The 20,790-nt window shown below is 43.2% G+C and overlaps 2 protein-coding genes across 2 annotated transcripts; one reads left to right on the forward strand and one right to left on the reverse strand.

Moving 5' to 3' along the window:
• Positions 1–1,750: 1,750 nt before the first annotated feature.
• si:dkeyp-97a10.3 (LIM domain-containing protein A) lies at positions 1,751–15,351 on the reverse strand. Its single transcript, XM_047599193.1, has 9 exons — positions 13,770–15,351; positions 13,499–13,556; positions 9,607–9,954; positions 8,201–8,467; positions 6,502–6,789; positions 6,037–6,150; positions 5,825–5,883; positions 3,764–5,668; positions 1,751–3,365 (listed from the first exon to the last, which is right to left on the reverse strand). The coding sequence occupies exons 2-9, from the start codon at positions 13,536–13,538 to the stop codon at positions 3,336–3,338; spliced, it is 3,051 nt and encodes a 1,016-aa protein (XP_047455149.1). The 5' UTR covers positions 13,539–13,556; positions 13,770–15,351; the 3' UTR covers positions 1,751–3,335.
• Positions 13,261–20,694, forward strand: si:dkeyp-97a10.2. The gene is made up of 6 exons (XM_047599194.1): positions 13,261–13,277; positions 15,872–15,931; positions 16,480–16,845; positions 18,158–18,397; positions 19,678–19,777; positions 20,079–20,694. The coding sequence occupies exons 2-6, from the start codon at positions 15,880–15,882 to the stop codon at positions 20,137–20,139; spliced, it is 819 nt and encodes a 272-aa protein (XP_047455150.1). The 5' UTR covers positions 13,261–13,277; positions 15,872–15,879; the 3' UTR covers positions 20,140–20,694.
• The last annotated feature ends 96 nt before the right edge of the window (positions 20,695–20,790 follow it).

The following is a 20,790-nucleotide window of genomic DNA, read 5'->3' on the forward strand; positions in this document are numbered from 1 at the left end:
CAATAGATGTCAAAAATTCTCTCGCATGGCTCCCCCTTGTGGGTGAGGAGTTATTGAGGCGGTGGCTGCCACAGTGCAGGTTGGGCACATGGTTTTCATTTCAGACTCTCCCATCCAGAGCAATTTACAGTTAGTGAACTGTTGGGGATTCGCTGTCCTGCTCAAGGACATTTTGAATGGATAGATGACTGTGGCACAGACTGAAGCTATAAATTCAGGGTCATACTGTCAAGCTCTAAAATGTTGAGTGTTTTTTTTTCTCTCTCGTCCTATGTGCAAAGTTTAATCATAAATTTGTTTCATTTCATATCCCTCTGAGACTCATATTCATATGCCATCTCACCGAAGGGGTCAGTGCGCAGCAGTGGAGCTTCAGCGTCTTTCTCAAGGACACTTTGACAAGGATGGACGCCCTGATCTCAAAGGGCTTTGTAGTTCATTTCAATGATCATGTAGACTTATGAAGACTATCATGCATGGCCCCCTTCTTTCCCCTGGCAGTGGAGAAAAACACCATGAATGCGGTGAACAGAAGAAAGGAGGTATCATGAATTTATATTCACTCGGAGGCGTTAGTTAATTGGACTAAATTCAGCCAGGGATTTATTACAGCTCCTGTGTAATTTCAGAACTAAAAAATGCCATCAAATCTACAGAAATGCGTGTGCCTGCTGAACCAGACTGAATTTAAATTAAAATTGGATTAGGATTACATTGGCCATTTTCTGCACAAACCAGCTGCAGTCTCCTGAGTGAAATCAACATTGGCTCTCTATGCACTTGGATAAGGAAAGCTCACCGCCGCAGTTTGACACACACCAAAGCGAGCATTCATCAATACAGGAAAAAAAAAAAAAAAAAAAGGAAAATGCCCTATTTGCACACACAGCACTTGAGTTATGTTTTCCTTTAATTTATGCCTCCAAAGGGATGCGTGAACAATTACAATTACTTGTGGCAGTCACACTAAATCACTGTAAATCAGTATACTAAAACAACACAAGCCGATTTGCATGCAAATTGGCCCAGGGAAGGTGGCCACATCAGCTTTTGAGGTTTACTGCGTTGTGTTGCACGGCTACAAAATGTCTTGCCAGTTCAGTTGAGCTGTTTAGTCCATAAACAACACACTTCCCTCCGTAGACAACAGGCACAGCATAGTATACAAAGTACTGCAGTTGTAAAACCGCAGCAAACTTTTCATAAATCACATCTTTCATGTGGAACCGGTGGCTATGCTGTAACCTATTCTGGTACCAGGTACTCAAACGCACTCCATCTCCACTCATTACAGTGCTAGAGTAGCGTGAAGTGTCTCCGATAGTGAGCAGCAGGAATGTTCATCAGAGGTGACGTACAAGTGGGAGCAGGGGATTGGGAGACTGATGGAGCTGTGATCCAAACACAGGCTCTGCACCTCCACAACAAGCCGAAGGAACAGATTTATCTGAGGAGAATCAACAACAGCACTCGGTGTACACAGGCGCCATGCATAATTAGCACTATAGACACAGCGAGCAGAAATATGCTCAGACTGCAAACAGCTCTGTGATTCAGAGGAATACCAGAATAAATAGGTGCTTTTGAGGACTGGCTTACTGTCAACATGCATGAGGTGGTATTTTCTACTGAAAAATCAGAAGACCCTTATGTTTGGAAGAATGCGCTCACTTGGAAGGAGGTGAAATAAAGTCCTCGGCACTCTGCTCTGAATAGTCTAGGCAAGTGACGGCAGTAACGCGACAAGGTGCCGATTTGAATGTGCTTTTATTTTTTGTTCCCTGAGCTTCATCCAGATAATATACATTAATAACATGACATAATAACAGAAATCTTTATTGTCATTAATATTAGGATTTTAATACAATGCATAAATACCAGAGTAGAGAGAATTATTGTACATGTAGTAGCTCACGTGCAACACCTGTACAAACTACTGATAAGCTATAATCTTCAGACACAGAGATTCAGAAACACAAACAATCTAATGTTCCAGATGTACATTGATCAAATGTTGAGCTTTATATGAAATATGATATGTTGGACTTAACTGTCCGTTTTGAGCCTCCGATCTCAATGTCAGTTTATTTCTACTAAAAAAAAAAGTAATATAAATGATTATAAATGACTGTTTGTTCAAATGGCAGGTTAAGAAATCTCTTAAAACTAGGCTTTAAATATAACTTTTGGCAGCAAAAACAGTTTTTAGTGCAGTTTTCAGGGACATGACTCCGTTCAGCTGTCTATAAAATAATGATCAATTTTAAATAATATTTTTATGGTTTTTGTTGCATGTCCTAACAAGTACTAGTACTAACAAGTACTACTACTACGTACTAGGCTCATTGTTAATTTTGGTTTTGTCATGGAATTTAATGACAATAAAAGAAAAGATATTATCCTCAAAATGGTAATGGCACTTAAACCATCAAAAAGTACTTCCCTGAGTTAAATAATAAACACAATTAAATCAATAAATACAAAATCTGTCAAAGCAAAAATGACATTCCCTTAGTAAACAGTTTGCTGCTTTTTCAGCAGAAAGCATGGCAGGTCTTTGTGCTGACTTCATTCATGCAGAGTTGCGATTATTCTCCAAGTCATTTAAGTCACATAAAAGCATTTAATTAATAAGTGCCCATCCCTTGGTGGAATCCCCTTCATAGTTAACTGAGCATTATTCCCAGCACCACTGAGGCGAATCGTCTTAATTGAGAAGTGTCATAAGAGGCATCTGTAAACAGAAGGAACAAAATAAATAGCTCAGAGTAAATCAAGACCACCCCCACTGCTAATTTCTTCCTTCACAATTGTCACGGCTTCCGGCAGCCGAGTCTATATCATTGCCCACCTCTACAGTCTTAGATAGCCATACATATATGTGCAAGTCCATGTCATCAAGGCAGTGTTGTTAATGGATTAATGGATGATGGGGAGAGAACCTGGTCAGGAGCCACGCATCACTGAAAGTTTTTTTTTTAACTGTCTCTTTTTCAGTTTTGATTCATGACAACAAAAAGTTCAATATATAACTTTATTTTAAGTATCATTTAGCTGCTTTTAATTAAGAACATTTTTTAAAAATCAGTCTTTGAGATGATTTGCCATATGGACTGTATTCAAAACATTTACAAGGTATCGACCCACGTGTTAATTTCTTTCATAAAGAAATCCCTGATTTTCGGAGGGAGATACCAGAGTATGACAGCTTTCTTGAGTGCCGAACCCTTTGCCGTCAGTCTGGCTCGCTGCTGTATTGGATCATGTCTGTCAGCTGTTTGTTTGTGTCAGTGCATGTGGGACAGTTGTCGAGCGTAGTCTGCTGGCATCTGTCATCATCTTGGTTTCCCTCTGTGAGTCTGTTGCTGGAAAGACACAACAAGCCTTTTATTGCCAGCGTGTCACGCAGAAGAAGGAGCAGAACCACTTACACACAATGCTACTTTTAAAAAATGCCAGAGTGTCAAAAAAACTCTGGTCTAAATACAGTTCTATGGCATTGAGAGGACTGTCAATCAAAAGAAATACAACAGCCACTTCAAGGTGCAGTCAACCTCCATTGAAGAACTGCAGACTACAGACAAAAAAAAAAAATCAACCATTGAGCCAACTGTGCAAGCAGTGAACATGTGCAAGGACACAAGAGGCATGGCATGACAGCTATAAGTGCACATCTGAGAGAGAACCACATGCAGGAAATCTAATAGCAACATAGCATCTGGTGTCTGATGTTTCAAGTCATCATACTGTGTCTCACACTGACCTGCCCTGGGTGGGTGTTGTGTGTAGGGTGCCCATGGCCATGGGCATGGTGTGCGCTGACATGCCCGTGTCCATTTCCGTGGTGGTGGTGGTGATGGCTGCTGTGCTTTGTGGTGGGATGGTGCTGCACATTGGACCGATGATGCACCTGTTGTTGTCTCTGGGCCACCGGCATGTTAACAGGAGGCCTCGGGGGCTGCGGGCCTCTAGCTGGAGATCTGTGGGTGCGCTCTTTGGGGAGGGTTTGGAACTGTGTAATGGGGATGACAGGAGGAGGAGTTGGTGGGTGCTGAGGCCCAGGGGCTGAAGCTTGTACCTGGGGTCCAGGATGAAGCAGGGCAGCCTGGGTCTGTTGGTTCCGATTTTTAAATGTTTGGGCCCTCTCGGTGTGGGCTTTAAGTGCAGCTTGGGTTAGGTTACTGTGATTGGACTGGGCAGAAGGGTATGGGGCTGGAGCAGTGCCTACTTGGCGAGGCTCAGTGGCACCATGCGTTGCCGTTTGTGTCTGTGTGCCCAGGCCTTGTGGTGATGTTTGGATCGGCGCTGCTCTGTGTTGCTGGGCCATGTGTGCCTGCTGAAGGTGATTAGGATCAGCCAAAGCTCTTGTATCTCCACCTTGTGGTGCAGTCAGTCCCTGCTGTGTCGTGGGTGCTTGTGAAACAGCAGAGCGGCCTACAGTGGCATGCTGGCTCATGAGAGGCAACGCCTGGGGGTTATTGCTGTGAGTGGCTTCCTGCCTCGGGGCGGTCTGGCTACTAGGCAGACCTCTGGTGTCTCGCTGAGCTCGTTCTCTTTGTGTGTGGGTGCTTCTGTGTGTGCGGTGCGAGGACTCAAGCTGTGTTGCGCTGCTGGTGTTTAGGCGCCGATGATCATCAGAACTGCTCTGTGTTTCCGTGTCCGTTGATGACGGATCTCGCCTGGGTGGAGTTCTTCGGCGAGAAACAGTTTGGCTCTGAGCGCGGGGCTCTGGTCTGTTTGGTGTCCTTGCCTCTCGTCTGGGAGGATTGGCAGTGTAGTCTGAAGTGTAAGAGTCGTGCCCAGGTGATGCCTCTGCTCTCTGAAGCGTGCCACTGGGATATGCCGGCGTCCCTCTGAGGCGATCCCAAGGCATTTGCCGGTGGGAGGAACCAGGATCTGCATCATGCCTTCCTGTGTTTCTATCAGATCTTCTGTTAGGCACTGGATCCTGCTGGTATGTCTGTGTGTTGGCATTTCGCTGAACAATGTTATTATCATTGTAATGTGTATGTCCAGTTGGGATCAGTCCAGGTTGACCTTCATGATCTGTACTTATGTAACCCGTTTGCCGGGGATCACTAGGAAAAGACTGTCCACTTCGGTTTCTGGGACTTGATTGTGCTGTATTTATCGAGTTGTGTTGGATCTCCAAAGCGTTATTATTGGCTGTGTGAGTGAGTGGATACGAGCTGTCTTGCAGAGTCTGCTGGCCATTGGTTGGATATGAGTTAAGATTGACATGAATGGTGGGCATTTGGGCATTGTTGTTTGGCTGGGTCGTTTGCGGCAGTGTGTTGAGGCTGACGTGCACCGCAGACGGCTGGGCGCCACCCTGGCCAGTCTGTATGAGAATGTTAGGATTTTGCTGCTGCGTGTTTGGGACTGTGTTTATATTCGGAGCATCAGCGCGCGTGAAAGCCGGGTTGTCAATGCCATTGTGCGGGTATGAATTAGCGTTCTGAATAGTATTGTTTAGGAGTCCATTTGTGTGGATGTGGCCATTGTGCTGCTGCGTGTCGGAGTTATTCAGGCCGTTCATAAACAGTGTCTGTGGGTTGCCACGGTTTTCTCGCGGGTTGTCCAGGCGTGTGTATGCGTTCGTGTAATGGAGGGGGGGGTTGGGTCCTTCACCCAAATTTCTCACATTAACGGGCTGTGGATCTGGGGGCTTAATGGGAGCAAGTTAAGATTGAGGGCAGAAGAGGGAACAAAAGAAAGATGGAGGTTAATTTGTGAAAGGTCCTTTAGCAACATAACATTGACATGATAAAGCCAAAATCAATAGCAGTCAATAACAGCAGATGTAAACTTTATAGGGGCTTACTATAGGTCTTTGATTTGGGTTTTCCTTCCGAACGGGCACAGTCTCCCTTTGTCCTATTCCTGTAATAATACAAAAGAATATATAACCTCAAAGAACGACTCTGCTATTATGTGAAGATGGACAGAGAGATCATCAAATGTCTTTTTAAGAGCAGCTGCACAATAAAATGAAAAGTAAACAAACACAATCCACAGTCACACAAACATACTCACCCTGTCTCCTTCGCACAAGGCAGACAATGAGCAGGATGAGGAGTATGATAATTATGAGGAGCAGAAATGCGCCAATCACAATGCCCGCTACTTCCCCTCCACTGAAACATACATCTGCAGTAGAAAGAATGGTGTCATAAAAGGAGAATTAATAAAGATAATGAGTCTGGAGCTCAGGCAGACAAGAAGAGGAGGGCGAGAAAAAAAGATTGAGGAGAAGAGGGTAACCTAAAAAAGGTTGATAAAGTAATTGCAGAGAAAGAGAGAAGGGAAGAAAGAAATGAAAGTAAAAGGAGGGTTGAGAGGGTGGAGGTCACTGAATGACTTTGACCACATTCTCACCAGATCCATCTCCCAGGACACTCTGTGTCCCTCTCCTGTCGCAAAGACAGATACGGGGACCGAGTCCAAAACCAACCGTCATCATTATCAGTCACAGAGAGGTCAGTGTTCACCATAACTCACCCACGATGGCCAAGTCTGTTCTCTGCTCCGACGTGCCTTCAGTGACGGTGTTTCTGGCTATGCACACGTACTGGCCGCTCTCATTTGTTGAGAAAGTCTGAAGGCTGAGCACCCCGCTGTCCGGCTGGGCAGACGCGACAGGCTGTCCGTCACGTTGCCACGAGAATAGGGCAGCGGGCAGTGAGTCAGATACACAGGTGAGACGCACCGTCTGTCCCACCAACACATCCCCTCCCCCGACACACTCCTTTGGAGACTCCACGGTCAGCACAGGCGTATCAGGGCCATCTGGTTTGTTCATGATTAGAGGACACCGTTATTAGCATCATAAGCATTTGATGCACGACCAGCCCAATGAGGAAAATATTCTATTCCATTTTATATTCTGAAACATATTTTCATCTCATCTCAGTCTTCTCATCATACTAAATCACTCTGATGAACTGTCTTCAATCTGGTCTGCATGACTATCTAATCTAATGAAGGAGCAGTGCTGCAAACGGTAACGGACGCTCAAGCATCTCCCCTTCAGTGTACCAGTCTCCACAATTTATTTACAGAAGCATCTCACTGACAGGACAGTGGTTTTGGAAAGTGAATACAGAAGAGAGACATTGGAAGTCACTGAAGCTGTTCAAGCAGTTATTCAGACGGGGACGAAGTCATTTACACTCTAACCTCCTCCAAATACTGCGTCTTTTTCGATTTCAATTCAAGCAGTAAAGTAGAATAATTAAATTAAGGCAGCACAATTTGGCTTTCTAGAAACCTCACTGACCAAAGAAAGACGCCCAAGAAATTAAGGTTGGGTGTCCAAACTGTGGCTTCAGGTTTTTGCAAAGAAAATGATATGTATGATATGAATCTACTCGCGGAACTTTTGTGAAGAAAGCAAATAACCGTATTTATTAATTATTAATTATTAAGTGTTGCATTCAACAGATGTGATATACAGTCTTTTACGTAATGCATCAAGAAGTTTGATGCCTCTGAAATGTGAAGCGAGAGTTACAGTATTACTGTTTGTTTCAAAATGTCATCAAAATGTGAAAGCATGAGGGGCATTTTTAATAGTGGCTGAGCATCTCTGGACTGAGCAAAAGCATCAAGAGACAGATAAACAATTAAAATAATCATTAGATGTGCCACTAGTTTTACAATTTTGAATCACAACCACATTTATAAAAGTGTCACATTAACACATTTGATATTCTGTCTTTTACGTGATGCATCAAAAAGTTTGACTTGTTCTTGCTTCTCAAAAGTGAAGCGAGATTTACAGTATTTCCGAAATTGTCGCTGAGATTGTGACAGCACACCAACTCTGGTGATGGATACTTTTGCTGCCACAGAAAGTTGAGACTAAAAAATGGAATGTGACTTATGTTTGCTTAAGCCTAAATGTTTTTGGCATTTGCCGCCTTTCGTTTGAAACCTGTATATTGTCTTAGAGGACAGTGATGTGGAGGCTTGTTATTGCAGTGCGGGACATTACTGTGAGACTGTCACATCAGAATTAATGACGTGATCAAGACAAAGCCAGAAGCGGCACAATAAGCTTGTGGATGAATGTCCTGTGCGATCCGAGTGTAATTCAGCATGCTGTATGCGGTGCAATGTGGATGAACAGATAAGCTGCAGCTATTTGCAATGGTTACAGCAGATTAGCTGCCTCGTGTCTTCATCAGTGTAAACTCACAGAAGATGGTGAGGCTCTGTGTGCTGGTGAGGGAGCTGACAGGGTTGCTGACTTCACATGTGTACGACCCGGCATCATTCCGTCTGGCTGGGTTAATGACCAGGGAACCACCTGAGATGGTGATTCTGGAGTTAGCCGTGATGACAGAGCCTCCTTTGCTCCATTGGACTGTAACCTCCGTCCCGGCGGTCCACGTACATCTGAGAGACACATTTCTCCCCTCCACAGCTATTGAAGGAACAATCAGACTCACCCCAGCTACTGCATCTATAGAGAGAGCAAAATATAAATACATTATAGCAAAGAGCTGTAAAAGCAAAACTACTGAGAGAAGGTTTCTAAAGTAACTATTACTGTAAGTATGGAGCCTGAGTAAATGAGAGAGGGAGAGCACACTTCAAAAGCTGTAGTGACTGAACAATAGAGGGCAGTTTTATGTTTCTGCTGAGGATAATTTGTTGTAATCAAAGCAAGCGAGAGCTGAGAAGGGACAGCGTTCAGATAGGAGCGCAGATGGTGAATAAGGGGGCAGACGGTGTGAGTGGTAGTCGAGATGCCTCTTGGCGAGCAGCCTAAGTTAAATAATTGGAGAGGGAGAAGAGGGGGCGTTTGGATGGAGGAGGAAACTGTGACTAAGAGAGGACCGCAGCGGCAACAGCAAAAACATACAACATTCGAACAACTGCTAAATAGCTCTAATTACTTGCATTCCCAAGCTGGCTGGTGAGTCAGCAGTAGCATTCGATATTTTGTGGTTTTACCTGCCTCTCGTTTGAAGAGTAAGCAGTGAGTAAGTAGGAGGTTGGGAGTTGTGCTGAAAGACTCGGCTGTTCCATGACATATACTAGCGGTTGCGAGTTTGGGGGATGTGACCTTTCAGCAATAATAGACTCGTGCTTCTAACAACCCGGTCACCCTGCCACCCCCCATTACTGGCGGTGGTTAGAAAGATGAGGTAGACCTTCAAGCGTGGGCTGACGACTGAAAATAAAGCGAGACACTCAGCTGTTCCATTGCAGTGCTGAATATAAATGAATGCAAATACAGTACATACTGTATGTAAATGCAACGCTACATTTAGACCACTACAGTATCAAACATCTAAGACCATTGGTGCTGCATATCAAATGAGTTTTAATTAGCATAACGCCCTGAGCAACTGGCTTCATCCACTCCTCCTTTTTCATTAATTTTACCTCTCCTACTATGGGTCACTACTTTCATTACACCTCCCAGACTAATTCTCTTACTCCCCAAATCCTCCCTCTTTTGATTTCCTTCTGTTCCTGCTTAACATTATTACTTCCCTCAAAACCTCCTTCACTGTCACTCTCCACCTCTCCTCCCCTCCTCCCCTCCTCTCCTCTCTCAATATGAACTCCCAGGCACACTTCTTTATCTCTTACCAAACACCCTCAGCTGTATCGATCTGGTGTTAGCAGCTAGGCCGGTGGTACCCAATGGGATCACCCCCGCACTGTAGGTTCCTGCATCTCGTAGCTGGGTGCTCCCAATTCGCAGCTGAGTGGCAGTTATGCTGACCCTGCCCTCGAACTGAGCCACCGTGTTGATCACCGAGGCTCCTCCAGTCCACAGCCCCAGAGCCAGTCCCTGGTACTCCCATGTAATGGACAGGACCTCAGGCCTGGTGAGCACTGTGAACACTGCGTCAGTACCAGTTTGAGTCAGCACCGGATCCGGCTGGAACTGGATCGGCACCGGGTCTTGAGCCAATACACTGGCAGAGAGGAAAACTAAAAAAAGAAAAGATATGTTATTTATTTACAATGTTATACGTCAGTTTGACATGGAACAGTTCAAATCTTCTAAGGGTCTCATCTGTGTTGAATTTGCATGTTCCCCCCTGCTTGCGTGGGTCCTCCCACATAAATACCACAGCTTTTATTTTCCCTTCAGTCCAAAGACATGCATGTCAGGTTGAGTGGCGATTCTAATTTGACTATACAGGCGGATGTAAATGTTTGTTTGTCTGTGGGTACACCCAGGACACGTCTCCAGTCATTCTCCCCCACCTCTCGTCCCAGCATGTTGGTTTAGGAATATCGCTGCATTAAAAGCAATTGAAGTATTAAAAACAATAAAATGATCATCATACTGATACATCTTCCTGCGGGAAGCATGACTATTTGTATCATCATTGAACATTACTTGATATTTACACTATCAGCTAAAAACATATAAAGAATTATTCAATATTAGGTCAGTGTCTCTGAACATTTAGGAGCTTGTACAAAAAAAAAAAGAAATGTTTTCCCCTTTTTTTTCATGAATAGAAATTACCCATCTAAACGACTGCATTACAATTGGCATTTTATGTCTGGTCTGATAACTACAGAAATTCAAATACAGACATGTAAAGTAATTTTAAACAAGCTTCACCTGCAGTAATATAATCATTTAAAGTTCATTTATTTGCAGGCTGACTCGAGCAGCATTTAAAATGACTTGTAGCAGTAATCATAACATATCATACTCAAGCAAAGCATCAAAACATGTTGGTGTTTCACTATTGCGGCTGAGAAAATCTATAGACACACAGAATGGGATCAGGGGTAGATTATGCCTCATAATCCTTTAAACAGCTTTATTGAAAAGAATCATTGATTATGTGCATTCAAACAATCAACCGTCGCATATTGTTTGTCCATTTGTAGCGTGTATCGGGGAGAAGATCTGTGGGGGTTTTTTTTGGACACTCTCGTTCGTGTTGGTTTTACAGTTTCAGACTGGAAAAGCCCAGCTGAATTCTCACTGCCCTTTTACTGGCTTACAAAGATACCACACAAGGACGCTCGGGCCAGTGAATTCATCTGATTCCGATCAATATGGCCGCGATCAGTCGTGCTGGACTGACTTTACGTTCTACACAAGAGAGCAAAACAGGAGTAAAACGACAACGGTGAAACAGATTGTGTTCAAGTTCCCACACTGAGTTCTTAAAGACAATAAAAGTGACTTAGGCTTTGTTGTTTCTTTATCAGAATAAAAAGAGTTATGAGTCACAGCAGAGAAACTCCCATGAGTGACGCAGCAGTGTTCATGCTTTTGTGCGTCTTACAGGGCAGGAAGGTTACTTTTATGACACAGAGAGAGTCAATGAGCAACCATTAATTCATAACTATTTAACTATGGAGGCAATCTAGTGGTGAATATGTATCTTAAAAGTAAAAAGTCCAGGAGTCATACTAGCTTAGGCAAAAGTGGGAAGAATGGAACCCAGAGAGAAGCCAAAATTGCACCACTCCCCCAGAGAAACGTCTACCAAACCGTCGGCATCCAGACGGTACAACCAAACTCCCTTCATGAAGGGACATGAACATGTACTGCTGATAGATGGTGGCAAAATGATTATTTAATAACACCAAAGTGTTGCTGATTATTCCGTTAATTATTATGCATGGATGACAATGCTTATTTCATGAGAAATTTACATTCCTAGTCTTTGGTAATCTTGCTGCAGTGGCACAATTTTTTTTTTAATGTTTTTTATGCATTTTCACAAAGAATCCAGCACGTAGTCCATATTCTAGTTAAAGTCAACCAATCCATTAAAAGAAACTAAAGCCAGCGATGTGTTAGACAGACTCAACATTCAACATGACGCTCCTCGCCGAGTCAATATCAAAATGATAAATGTTTAAAAAGGTCTCACAAGTACATAGCTTATTTTTTATCTTTGAAACTGAAGTGTTGTAGATGATCTATAACAGGAAGGCACCGCCATTCTAACATTTCTGGGCCGTCACAAAAAGAACAGCAAACTGACATATTATTGTATCAATCCTACGACTGATTCAACATAAAGTACAGTCACTTGTGCTGTTGCTCACTTGTGTTTTTTGTACAACATTAAATGTTCATGTCGCAGAGGAATAACTTCTGTCAGGGTTTACAAAAAAAATGTTTTGAGGTTTTACTGGAATTTAGCCAGACCGAACTTTTTTTAGAATATGAGTGGTAGAGTGGTAATACGCCATTTGAAATTTATTATGGGACATGTTTGAAGCAATACAGAAGAAGAAAAAATACGTCTTGATGCTATTGCACAGTCCTACAACAAATAAGAGTCATTATGCTGCAAACAAAATTCAATCCACTGGTCCTCAGTTCAGTTGAGGCATAATCAGCTCCCAATGGAGAAACTCCAAACCAAACCTTCCCCCAAAAACAGTTTTTGTGGGCACAGTAAGTTTAGCTGGTATCCAAGCTAAAAATCCACTACTATTCCACTAATAATCAGAATAAAACTGTCGAATGGACCAACGTCAATCAAAACAGGCGAGCTAGCTGGAGAGGTATTGTCAGTCAGATTGAGCGGGACGGTGTAAACTGTTGAAAATCCTTTCAGTAGCTAAAACAGCAGCACCCAAAAACCATGTAAATGCTTGATCCTATTCTTTCGCTCTGGTTTGGAATAAATACATCCTTTCAGAGTTGTTATTTAAATTGTGACACAAAAATATAAAAATCCCAACTGTAAATGCAGCTGAACTCTTTTCATGAGATTCTTAAATTTTGCTGGTCCAATTGAGCCTATATCCAATGTTATCTGTCATTAGTAGCTTTTATTCTGAACTTTTTTTACACATACAATGCATTCTCTTTTTCCAACATGTTCTTATTTTTTGATGGAAATAAAAGTAAAGTACAACAAATTCTAATAAAGCACAATGAAGCACAACTATAATAATAAAAATACAAAATAATAAAAATCAACAATAACAGGAATTAATATGTAGTAACCCATCCTCTCTACCTCTGAATTTCATCTTCAGTTCTCGTGGGAACATTTGCCACATTCAAAAAGAGAGAGGGAGAGAAATAATTATTAGCTGTTTTTAATTAATATTTTACCTAACTTAAAATACTATTAACTATTTTTCCTGTTATCAGTATTGCACCCCAAAACTAGTCACGCCCATCCTTTTAGGACACTGATAATGACATGTTATTATGAACCACACGCTGAAAGCTCATATGTAGGAGTCTGTGGGGAGGCCCTGAAGGCATCACGTCTCTCGGTAGTCAGAGCACAGACGGGAATGCAGCAGCGCAGGTTTGAGAGCGGCTGGGACGATCTTTCTGCTTCAAATGCAATTGTTTTATAAACGTGCCTGGAATACCGCAGCATCTCTTCCCAGACCTGTTTTTTTCTGTCTTTCTTTCTCCCTCCCTCGCAGCTCACCGATACTCTTTAGACTTTAAAGACTTCTGCGAGGCGTTTGAAAGCGCCTGGAAGTTGCAGTCTGAAGCGAGAGGAAACGTGTTTGTTTTTACCTGCCAGCCACAGACTGGTGAGGAGCAGGCGTTGTCTCATGTCATCAGTCGGGCCGGTCTGTAGAGAAATTAAACGTTTTAATGTACCCAGTTAGTTTCACTTGTAGGTTGTAGGTCATTAGCTTGTAGGTAGTGAAGTTCGGAAGTTCACCAACAAAGGCTAAATATGGAAACGTAGCCGATATGTAGTCTCCCATAAAATACCATATACATCTAAACAAACCAAACATTCTCAGTTGAGCCGTGATAAGAAGAGTTGTATTAAACTTACCGAAGTATTTCCCCACTGTCCTCATGTTTGTTTGGTACTGAACCAGAGCTCCGTGCTTCCTGTGTTCTTACCTGTGTGTCAGACACACCTGTTCTCTTAAAGAGCCCACACCCATTTGTATTCGGTAGACAATCTGCACTAGCAGTAAAACTATTCCACTTTCAGGGAACACAATGATAATTTTATCACGTTTACTCTGCTGCGGCATAGTTTTATTTTCCGCTGCAACTCTGATCTGGCGAAGCAGTATTTGATATTATATAACAGCTTCTTTATGCATTCAGTTCTTTGACTAACTCCTCAATTATGCAGCAATATGCCAGTGTCAACCCAAAACCAGACTAATTCATTTGCATATGGAAACAGAAGCATATAGATGAGGGCTAGAGGAGACAAGGCGGTGGCTAAAGAGGGCCCGAAGAAAGTGTTGATATTTCTCTGCTGTTGTATTAGTGCCACCCACTGGTTAATTCCAGCTACCGGCACCCCTCTGCACACAAAGAACTCAGTGGGAGCCGCAGCTGCGATTCACATGATTATTCATAAATCCTCTGCAAATACAAATGGTTTTATAATCAGTTTTTAATCACTTATTATATCTGTGCCCCGGGATACACTCCCTAAAGTGAGAAACTGTGGAGCTTGCCCCTGAATGAGTGATGTCATTATGCCTCAGTTCTTTCGTAGTGGAAAAGGTTGACAAAACAATTTCATCCCGAGGCAGGCTTAGCTGCTGTTCTGGAGCTTTTAACCATATCACATCATCTTGTTTAAGATTTCCCTTGTAATTCTTGCAGCCTGCTGGGTTTCTTATTCGGGTTTTATACAGTACACGTTAGAAAAGGCTGACTCCACTTAAACACCAACTAAAGTTCCCCAGGGAGTAAAGTTGTTGGCATTTCCCTTTACGCACTTGAAGATCTTTCTCAGTTGCATGCAGGGGACAATTATTGGAAGAAAATACAAATACAGTAAGGCATGTATTATCTCCTCCAAAGCCAAGACAGTGTATTGTGTCTGCAGTGCGAATTGTGTTCATGCCGGATGAGAAGCCCATGGTACAAAGCCTGTTTCATAAGAAAGCGTTTCAACATTGTCACTTGTTTCCCTTCTAAAGAATACTGCTATTGCATTTTATCTGTGTTTGCAAATAGTGCAACAACAGTTGTGTGAAAATCCAAAATCGAACATGTTGTATTGTTAAAAGGAGCATGTGCTTGGACACTGGTCAGTGAAAGGAGGGCGAGGGTGGGAATTATAAGGAGGGGTACTGTTACAATGGAAAGTCCACGTATTTAAAGCACAAAGAAGCATTGACTGTACGGGAAGTGTGTGTGTTAGTGGGTTATAGGAATGAGGAAACTGCCTGTGTGACAGCTGACAAGAGGAGAAAAAGGCCAGAGAGAGGAGAAGAGCGCTCAAAGACACTCCCGTTTGAAACCCCTCACAATGCAATGGCAACAGCGTTGAAGGCTTTGGTTTATTTGGGGCCGTAAAATCTCCTCGCAGAGTGAACTGTGCTGACCCGTAACGTCTGGGAAGCACACCGAGGCTCAGCTCTATTGTTTGTCTCAACTTTAGAAAGGTAGGTGAATCCCACTCTGGCATTTTTTTATTTTTTTTTTTATGTGGATAACTTCAAGGTAAACGAGGAGAGGAATTCCAGGTTATATTTAATTCATTCAGGCTGGGCTCTGTTCCTGCGCCGTTATCAGTGTTTCCTCTCTCCCTGTTTTTGTTGCAGCAGCTGTGCTTGAGGGGGTTCATTTTAGCTTTGGCAGCAGACGCGTCCCTGTTTTGTTCCAACTTCTGATTTTAGTGCAGTCTTCAATGCCAGTGCTGTTGTTCTTGTGTACTTCACAAACAAACAAACAAAAAAAAGACACCCTAAACATTTGGATTACTTATTTTTTCCTTTTTTTTTTTTACCACAGGGACACTGTGCTTTAATTGTTTGTTTTGCTCTCAATTTAATTTCACATTTTCTCTGGGACAGGTATTGTTGTTGTTTTTCTTGCTGCCCGGGCACAGAGGAAATGATGTGCTGCCGCCGCTGAGGTCACTCACGTATTTCCTCTTTCTCTGCTCTCTGTCTACATCAGCAGGTGTTATGGATCTGCAGTTTTTCCTGTGCTGGAGAGTTGCCCCACTGTTCCTCTTGAGTAAGGCTTTTTGTTGTAACCTTAATCCTGATGATTTGTAGCATAGAAAAACTGGCTGAATTCACAGACGAAAACAAAACATTTCCTTACAGCGTGTTGCTGCTGCTGTTGTTGCTCCAAATAAGACAGGAGCATAGTTTCAGTTTAGATACCGCAGCCTTTTGCAGTAGACGGCCTCTTGCATTAATGGCTGCTCTTGCATTATTTACATGTCCTCTATCCTATGCCAGTCGAGTTAAGAGACATGATTAATAGCCCTTGTGATGAATGCACACAAGCTTACCAGGGCTTTGACACAGATTTTAGGATATTGATGTTTGATGGATATCATATTAGGCATGGCTGTCATGCGCTATTAATCATTACTTGCCATCGTTTGATGGAAAGCAGCCATATATATTCATAAGGAACATGGTTAGGATGCAGATGACGTTCCACTGGTTGTTTTAAAGGAAAGTGGTGTGGGTCATCTTGACCAGATGTATAGAAATGTGTAGTCTAATCATTAAGGTTCGTGTAAAGACGAATGGTTTAATCTCCGCCCTCAGTGCCCTGCGGTCTCCACTGTATGTCCGTGCGCATCCTGGACGAAGAGCCGGTGCACGTGATCCCCGGCTCCAGCCTGGTCCTGAGAGCCCGGATCGAGCATGGACCCCTGGAAGGGGTCTCCATGGTAACCTGGGCGCGGGAGGCTGAAACTGGAGCCTCGGCGGCGAGAGTGACACTGGCCACGTGCCCTGGCAGAGGCCTCAAGTGCGCTGGTACCAAGCCAAGCGTCCGTGTGAACACAGAGCAGCAGGAGACGACACTTCAGATTAATGAATACAGCAGAGCGGACAGCGGCGTGTACGCTGTGACTGTGAGAGATCTCACCGGAGCAGAGACCACTGCACACTGCATCGTCAGGGAATATGGTATGATGGATGTGACGCGCAGCACGTGAAGGAGTTTTATTGTGGCGCTCTTAGATAGATCCACTTTTGTTAGTAAACTGCATGTACAGTCACTTTATTACACCGTCTGTTAATCCAGGAGCACCTTCTGTGTGGCTTGTTGTAACAGAAAACACTTGCCTTTAACTGGAGAGATTTCATGCCACTACAGTGCAAAAAAAGAAAAAACAGACTTGTGCAAATTGTATTTTGAAGCTAAGATTTAGTCTTAAAATGCAACAATTGGAAGGTTACAGAATTACCTCAGCCTCTTTTAGGCGTTACCTCCTTTTTCATTCTCTTTATGAGTGGAACATTTTCACATTTGACTGGAATGTTGGATTTTAAAAACATGTTTTGACAGCAATTGCTACTGAATCCATTTCCTGTTCATTGTTTTTTCAGACAGAGTGAGTAAAAGCAAATAGCGCAGGCTACGTAAAGCTGGGATCTGCTTTGTTACATAAAACGATCAGTCAGCTAATTGCACAAATGAGCCCAAAGTAATTATTTGCAGCCCTGTTAATAGACGATTTTACCACCGTTTACACACACGAGGAAAATGTTTAAAGAAAAGTCACTAGATGTTAGAAGATGCTAGAACTGTGGACAAGTTCAACAAAGTTTCCTGTAAAAATCACTTTCCTTCCTTGACTGTCTTCTGATGAAAGGAGAAATATTTGAAATGCTCATCTGTGGACCATATTTTAGCCTTTCAAGTGTTAATTCCAGCAATTACCAACAGTATAATGAACGTGCTTTAATTTCACACCAGCGGGCATTGTTTTCTTCTGATGGCGGATGTCTCATTTAAAACTGAAACACTTGAAATTTAATTTGCCTCAAGGCTTCGCTTTCCCGCTCTCTCCTTTTGTCTCCATCCCTCTAGATGATTGCGCTCTCGTCGTAGCTTTCCCGTTTTCCGTCGAAGCCGCGATGCTTTTACTCTCATCTGTCTGCTCTAACGGTATCAATTCATCAGCTGCACTCTCCTCTACATCTGCTCTCTCAGCTTCCAAGGTTTTCCATCATCCCATTCTCCAACATTATGCCCCACTCTCTGATCTCATTATTGTCTCTGCAACTGAGCCAGTTTCTCCTGACAGCCTTAAATGTCTCTCATGATTCTTTGTCTTAGAACCTCTTGGACAGCCACGCGCCATTATTCTTCCTTAAAAACAGTGGCTGCGCGCTTCATATCTCCCCTTGTTTCTATCCTGCTCTGAGTCTTTACCTCCATACTTATCCTCCCGCTTCCATATTCATCATCAGCTCTGTTCATCTGTCTTTTCAGAGGCAGTCCATCATGTCTCCGTCAGCATCAACGTGTCTCACTCCTCGCTGGTTTGTGGCGAGGCCTGGGGGACCGACCCCAGCTTCAGCTGGCTCCACGAGAGAGCCGCCATCAGCCAGACGGTGGGGAAAGTCTCCAAAGATGGGACCACGTTGGTTGTGACCATGACGCCGATCTGTGGCCACTTCACCTGCATGGTTAGCAACAAGCTAGGCTACAGCTCTGCCACGTACACTGCAGGTAAGAGCACGTGTCAGCGGCTTGTGTGCCGTTCAAAGAAATGCTCTGTTTGCAGTAGTTAAACACATTTATTTAAAGCTGTACCATGAGTTACATTAACAAGCAAACGATGAGCATAATGATCATCCTACAGTGCCCCTAGTTCCCTTCAGCTCAGCATCATGAAACCCACTACCTACACAACATTTAAAAAAAAGAAAAAAAAAAGGCAGACACATAGTTAGAGACTAGCTGGCGAGCACCATTTTGCTGCCTATGAGATAAGAGACGTTTCCCTCGGGAGTTGGATTTGAAGTCAGTGCTAGAAAAATAACATGTAAACAGTGGACTTACTTCAGCAGCGTGACCAGAAACGACCTCCTCAAGGTGAATGCTGACGTTTCTGTTTGCTTTTCACGCTGCTTGTGATGCACTAAGTTCTATATCAGTGTGGCACTGTTGTTACATTGCTTATCATGTGAACACATTTTGCCAAGTTGCATGGAGGGTTTGTAATGTTGGAAGAAAGTTTAATACATTTTAGCAGCTTTGCACAGTGCATGCGCAGCTGGTTAGTAACAATCCTTTATTTGCATTCACTTTATACACCAACACATACTAATTGTATGTAACAAGCTGCAACCACTAGTAGAATATATGATAATATAATACTTGTAATACATATGCCCTATGTTAGACTTTTCACTGCATTTTCACTTAAGTAGAGGTTTATTAATGAAAGACATGCTTGTAATAGAGAATGTTAACATTTCTGGATTGCAACTTTTTCGATTTTAATGCTTCTTTTGCCACGTGAGATTCTGAAATCACGGCCGTTTCTGTCGTCCCTTAGCTGAGGCAGGTGATTGCTTTCTGTTGATGTCTGATTTAACGTGAGCCCACTGTTATTACCATTCAGAAGTCAAACCCTTTTATAGCAGGCCTTGTGTCTAACTAAGCTGTGTCCTGATTACACTTTGTTGTGTGTGTTGTATCACTGGTGGTGTTTCAGTGATAAAGGATTTTTCAGAGTACAATCAATAGATCACTGCCGCCACTAGTCCTACTGCTGCTACCACTGTTGCTAAAGAGGCGAGACGAATTCAATTCTTCATATCTGCCAAGAGGCGCGATGAGTCAGGGCATTCTAAGATACCTCCTGGTATCTCTTACCGTTCCAGTCAGTTTAGTGACAGAGGAAACTTGTTGCAGTGGACCTCTCTGGCCTTTTTAGGGCCAACATGTCAGGGGATTTGTGTTTTTTCGTCCTCCTCATCGGGCGTCTTTTCCCTGCTTGACAGCGCCCTGTGAGACGGAGGGCAGAGGGACGACAGCGGCTGTGGTCTGCCTTGTCTTCTTGCTGCTGCTGTTTGGAGGAGTGCTGGCATTTCTGCTATGGAGGTACGGTAATGCATATAGATGCTGGCAGACACAGACACAAATCTCATTTCAGGCTATGCTCTGATGATAAAGCCATATGCTGTGAGAAAATAAGACACTGGTAGTCGCTGATTTAAAAAGGGACAAAAAAAAACAAGTGAATGGTACAAAATGCGACACGGCGTCCTCCCACACGATGCGGAGCACACTCGAGGCATGACAGGCCAGGCTGTGTCTGCTGACAAAACAATTGTCATTTTTACTAGAGCCGGTGTACAGTTTGTCACCACTGCCTGATCTAAATTGAATGCTTTCTTTTCAGGAGGCACAGGCAAAATAACAGAGGAGAAAGGCTGCACGAACATTTAGACGACACCATCTAAAGAAAGCAAACAAGGCCTGAGCTACACCTTCTGTGACTGAGAGTTTTCCAAGAAGAGAACAGGAAACAGACTGGAGCATGAGGGAGGACCTTCCTGTCCAGTGAGCAGTATGACCTTACCGTGCATTGGAACAATGTGAAGAGTGAACTGCTTTCTGACAAATGGGGGGAAAAAAAAAAAATCCAAACGTGGAGATTTGGCTTTAGATTCCAGCATTGTCTTTACAGCGCCTCCTGCTGGGCTTCACTTGAAACTGTGTATGTTACTCAGTTGTATTGAAATGTGCTGTCCGTATCGCACACAAATCCCTGCTCATAATGTGACAGCAACACACGGATTCAACATTTCACAGATAGACTTGTTTGAGTTTTAAGGGACGCTCCCATACAGATGGCGCTGTGAGCATAGTTACATTTCTTTCTTATCTTCTACAGCTGTTCATATTTAGTCTCTTCCTGTCATCCATGCATGTTCACAGTGTGCAGCCTTAAACTTTAATAAAAGACGGGATATGAGGTCTAACTGAGCAGTGAATACAAGTACAACCAATGGAAACTGTTGTTGTGTTGTGTTTTGTTTTTGACACACTTTCCAAACGGTTCCAATAGTTAAAACAAAGTACACTTGAACAAGGTGGAATAACCGTTTCAA

Source organism: Mugil cephalus, chromosome 11, assembly GCF_022458985.1.
Source record: "Mugil cephalus isolate CIBA_MC_2020 chromosome 11, CIBA_Mcephalus_1.1, whole genome shotgun sequence".
Classification (NCBI taxonomy): domain Eukaryota; kingdom Metazoa; phylum Chordata; class Actinopteri; order Mugiliformes; family Mugilidae; genus Mugil; species Mugil cephalus.

Bases quoted from the DNA above. Each gene is read 5' to 3' on its own strand.
- si:dkeyp-97a10.3 (XM_047599193.1), bottom strand. From the start codon at position 13,538: ATGAGACAACGCCTGCTCCTCACCAGTCTGTGGCTGGCAG. The intron at 6,151-6,501 runs GTGAGTTATGGT...TTTCTACTGCAG, and splicing joins AACAGACTTGGCCATCGTGG to ATGTATGTTTCAGTGGAGGG. The intron at 3,366-3,763 runs GTCAGTGTGAGA...GTGTCTTTCCAG, and splicing joins ACAACACCCACCCAGGGCAG to CAACAGACTCACAGAGGGAA.
- si:dkeyp-97a10.2 (XM_047599194.1), top strand. From the start codon at position 15,880: ATGGATCTGCAGTTTTTCCTGTGCTGGAGAGTTGCCCCACTGTTCCTC. The intron at 15,932-16,479 runs GTAAGGCTTTTT...CTCCGCCCTCAG, and splicing joins TGCCCCACTGTTCCTCTTGA to TGCCCTGCGGTCTCCACTGT. The intron at 16,846-18,157 runs GTATGATGGATG...CTGTCTTTTCAG, and splicing joins CTGCATCGTCAGGGAATATG to AGGCAGTCCATCATGTCTCC.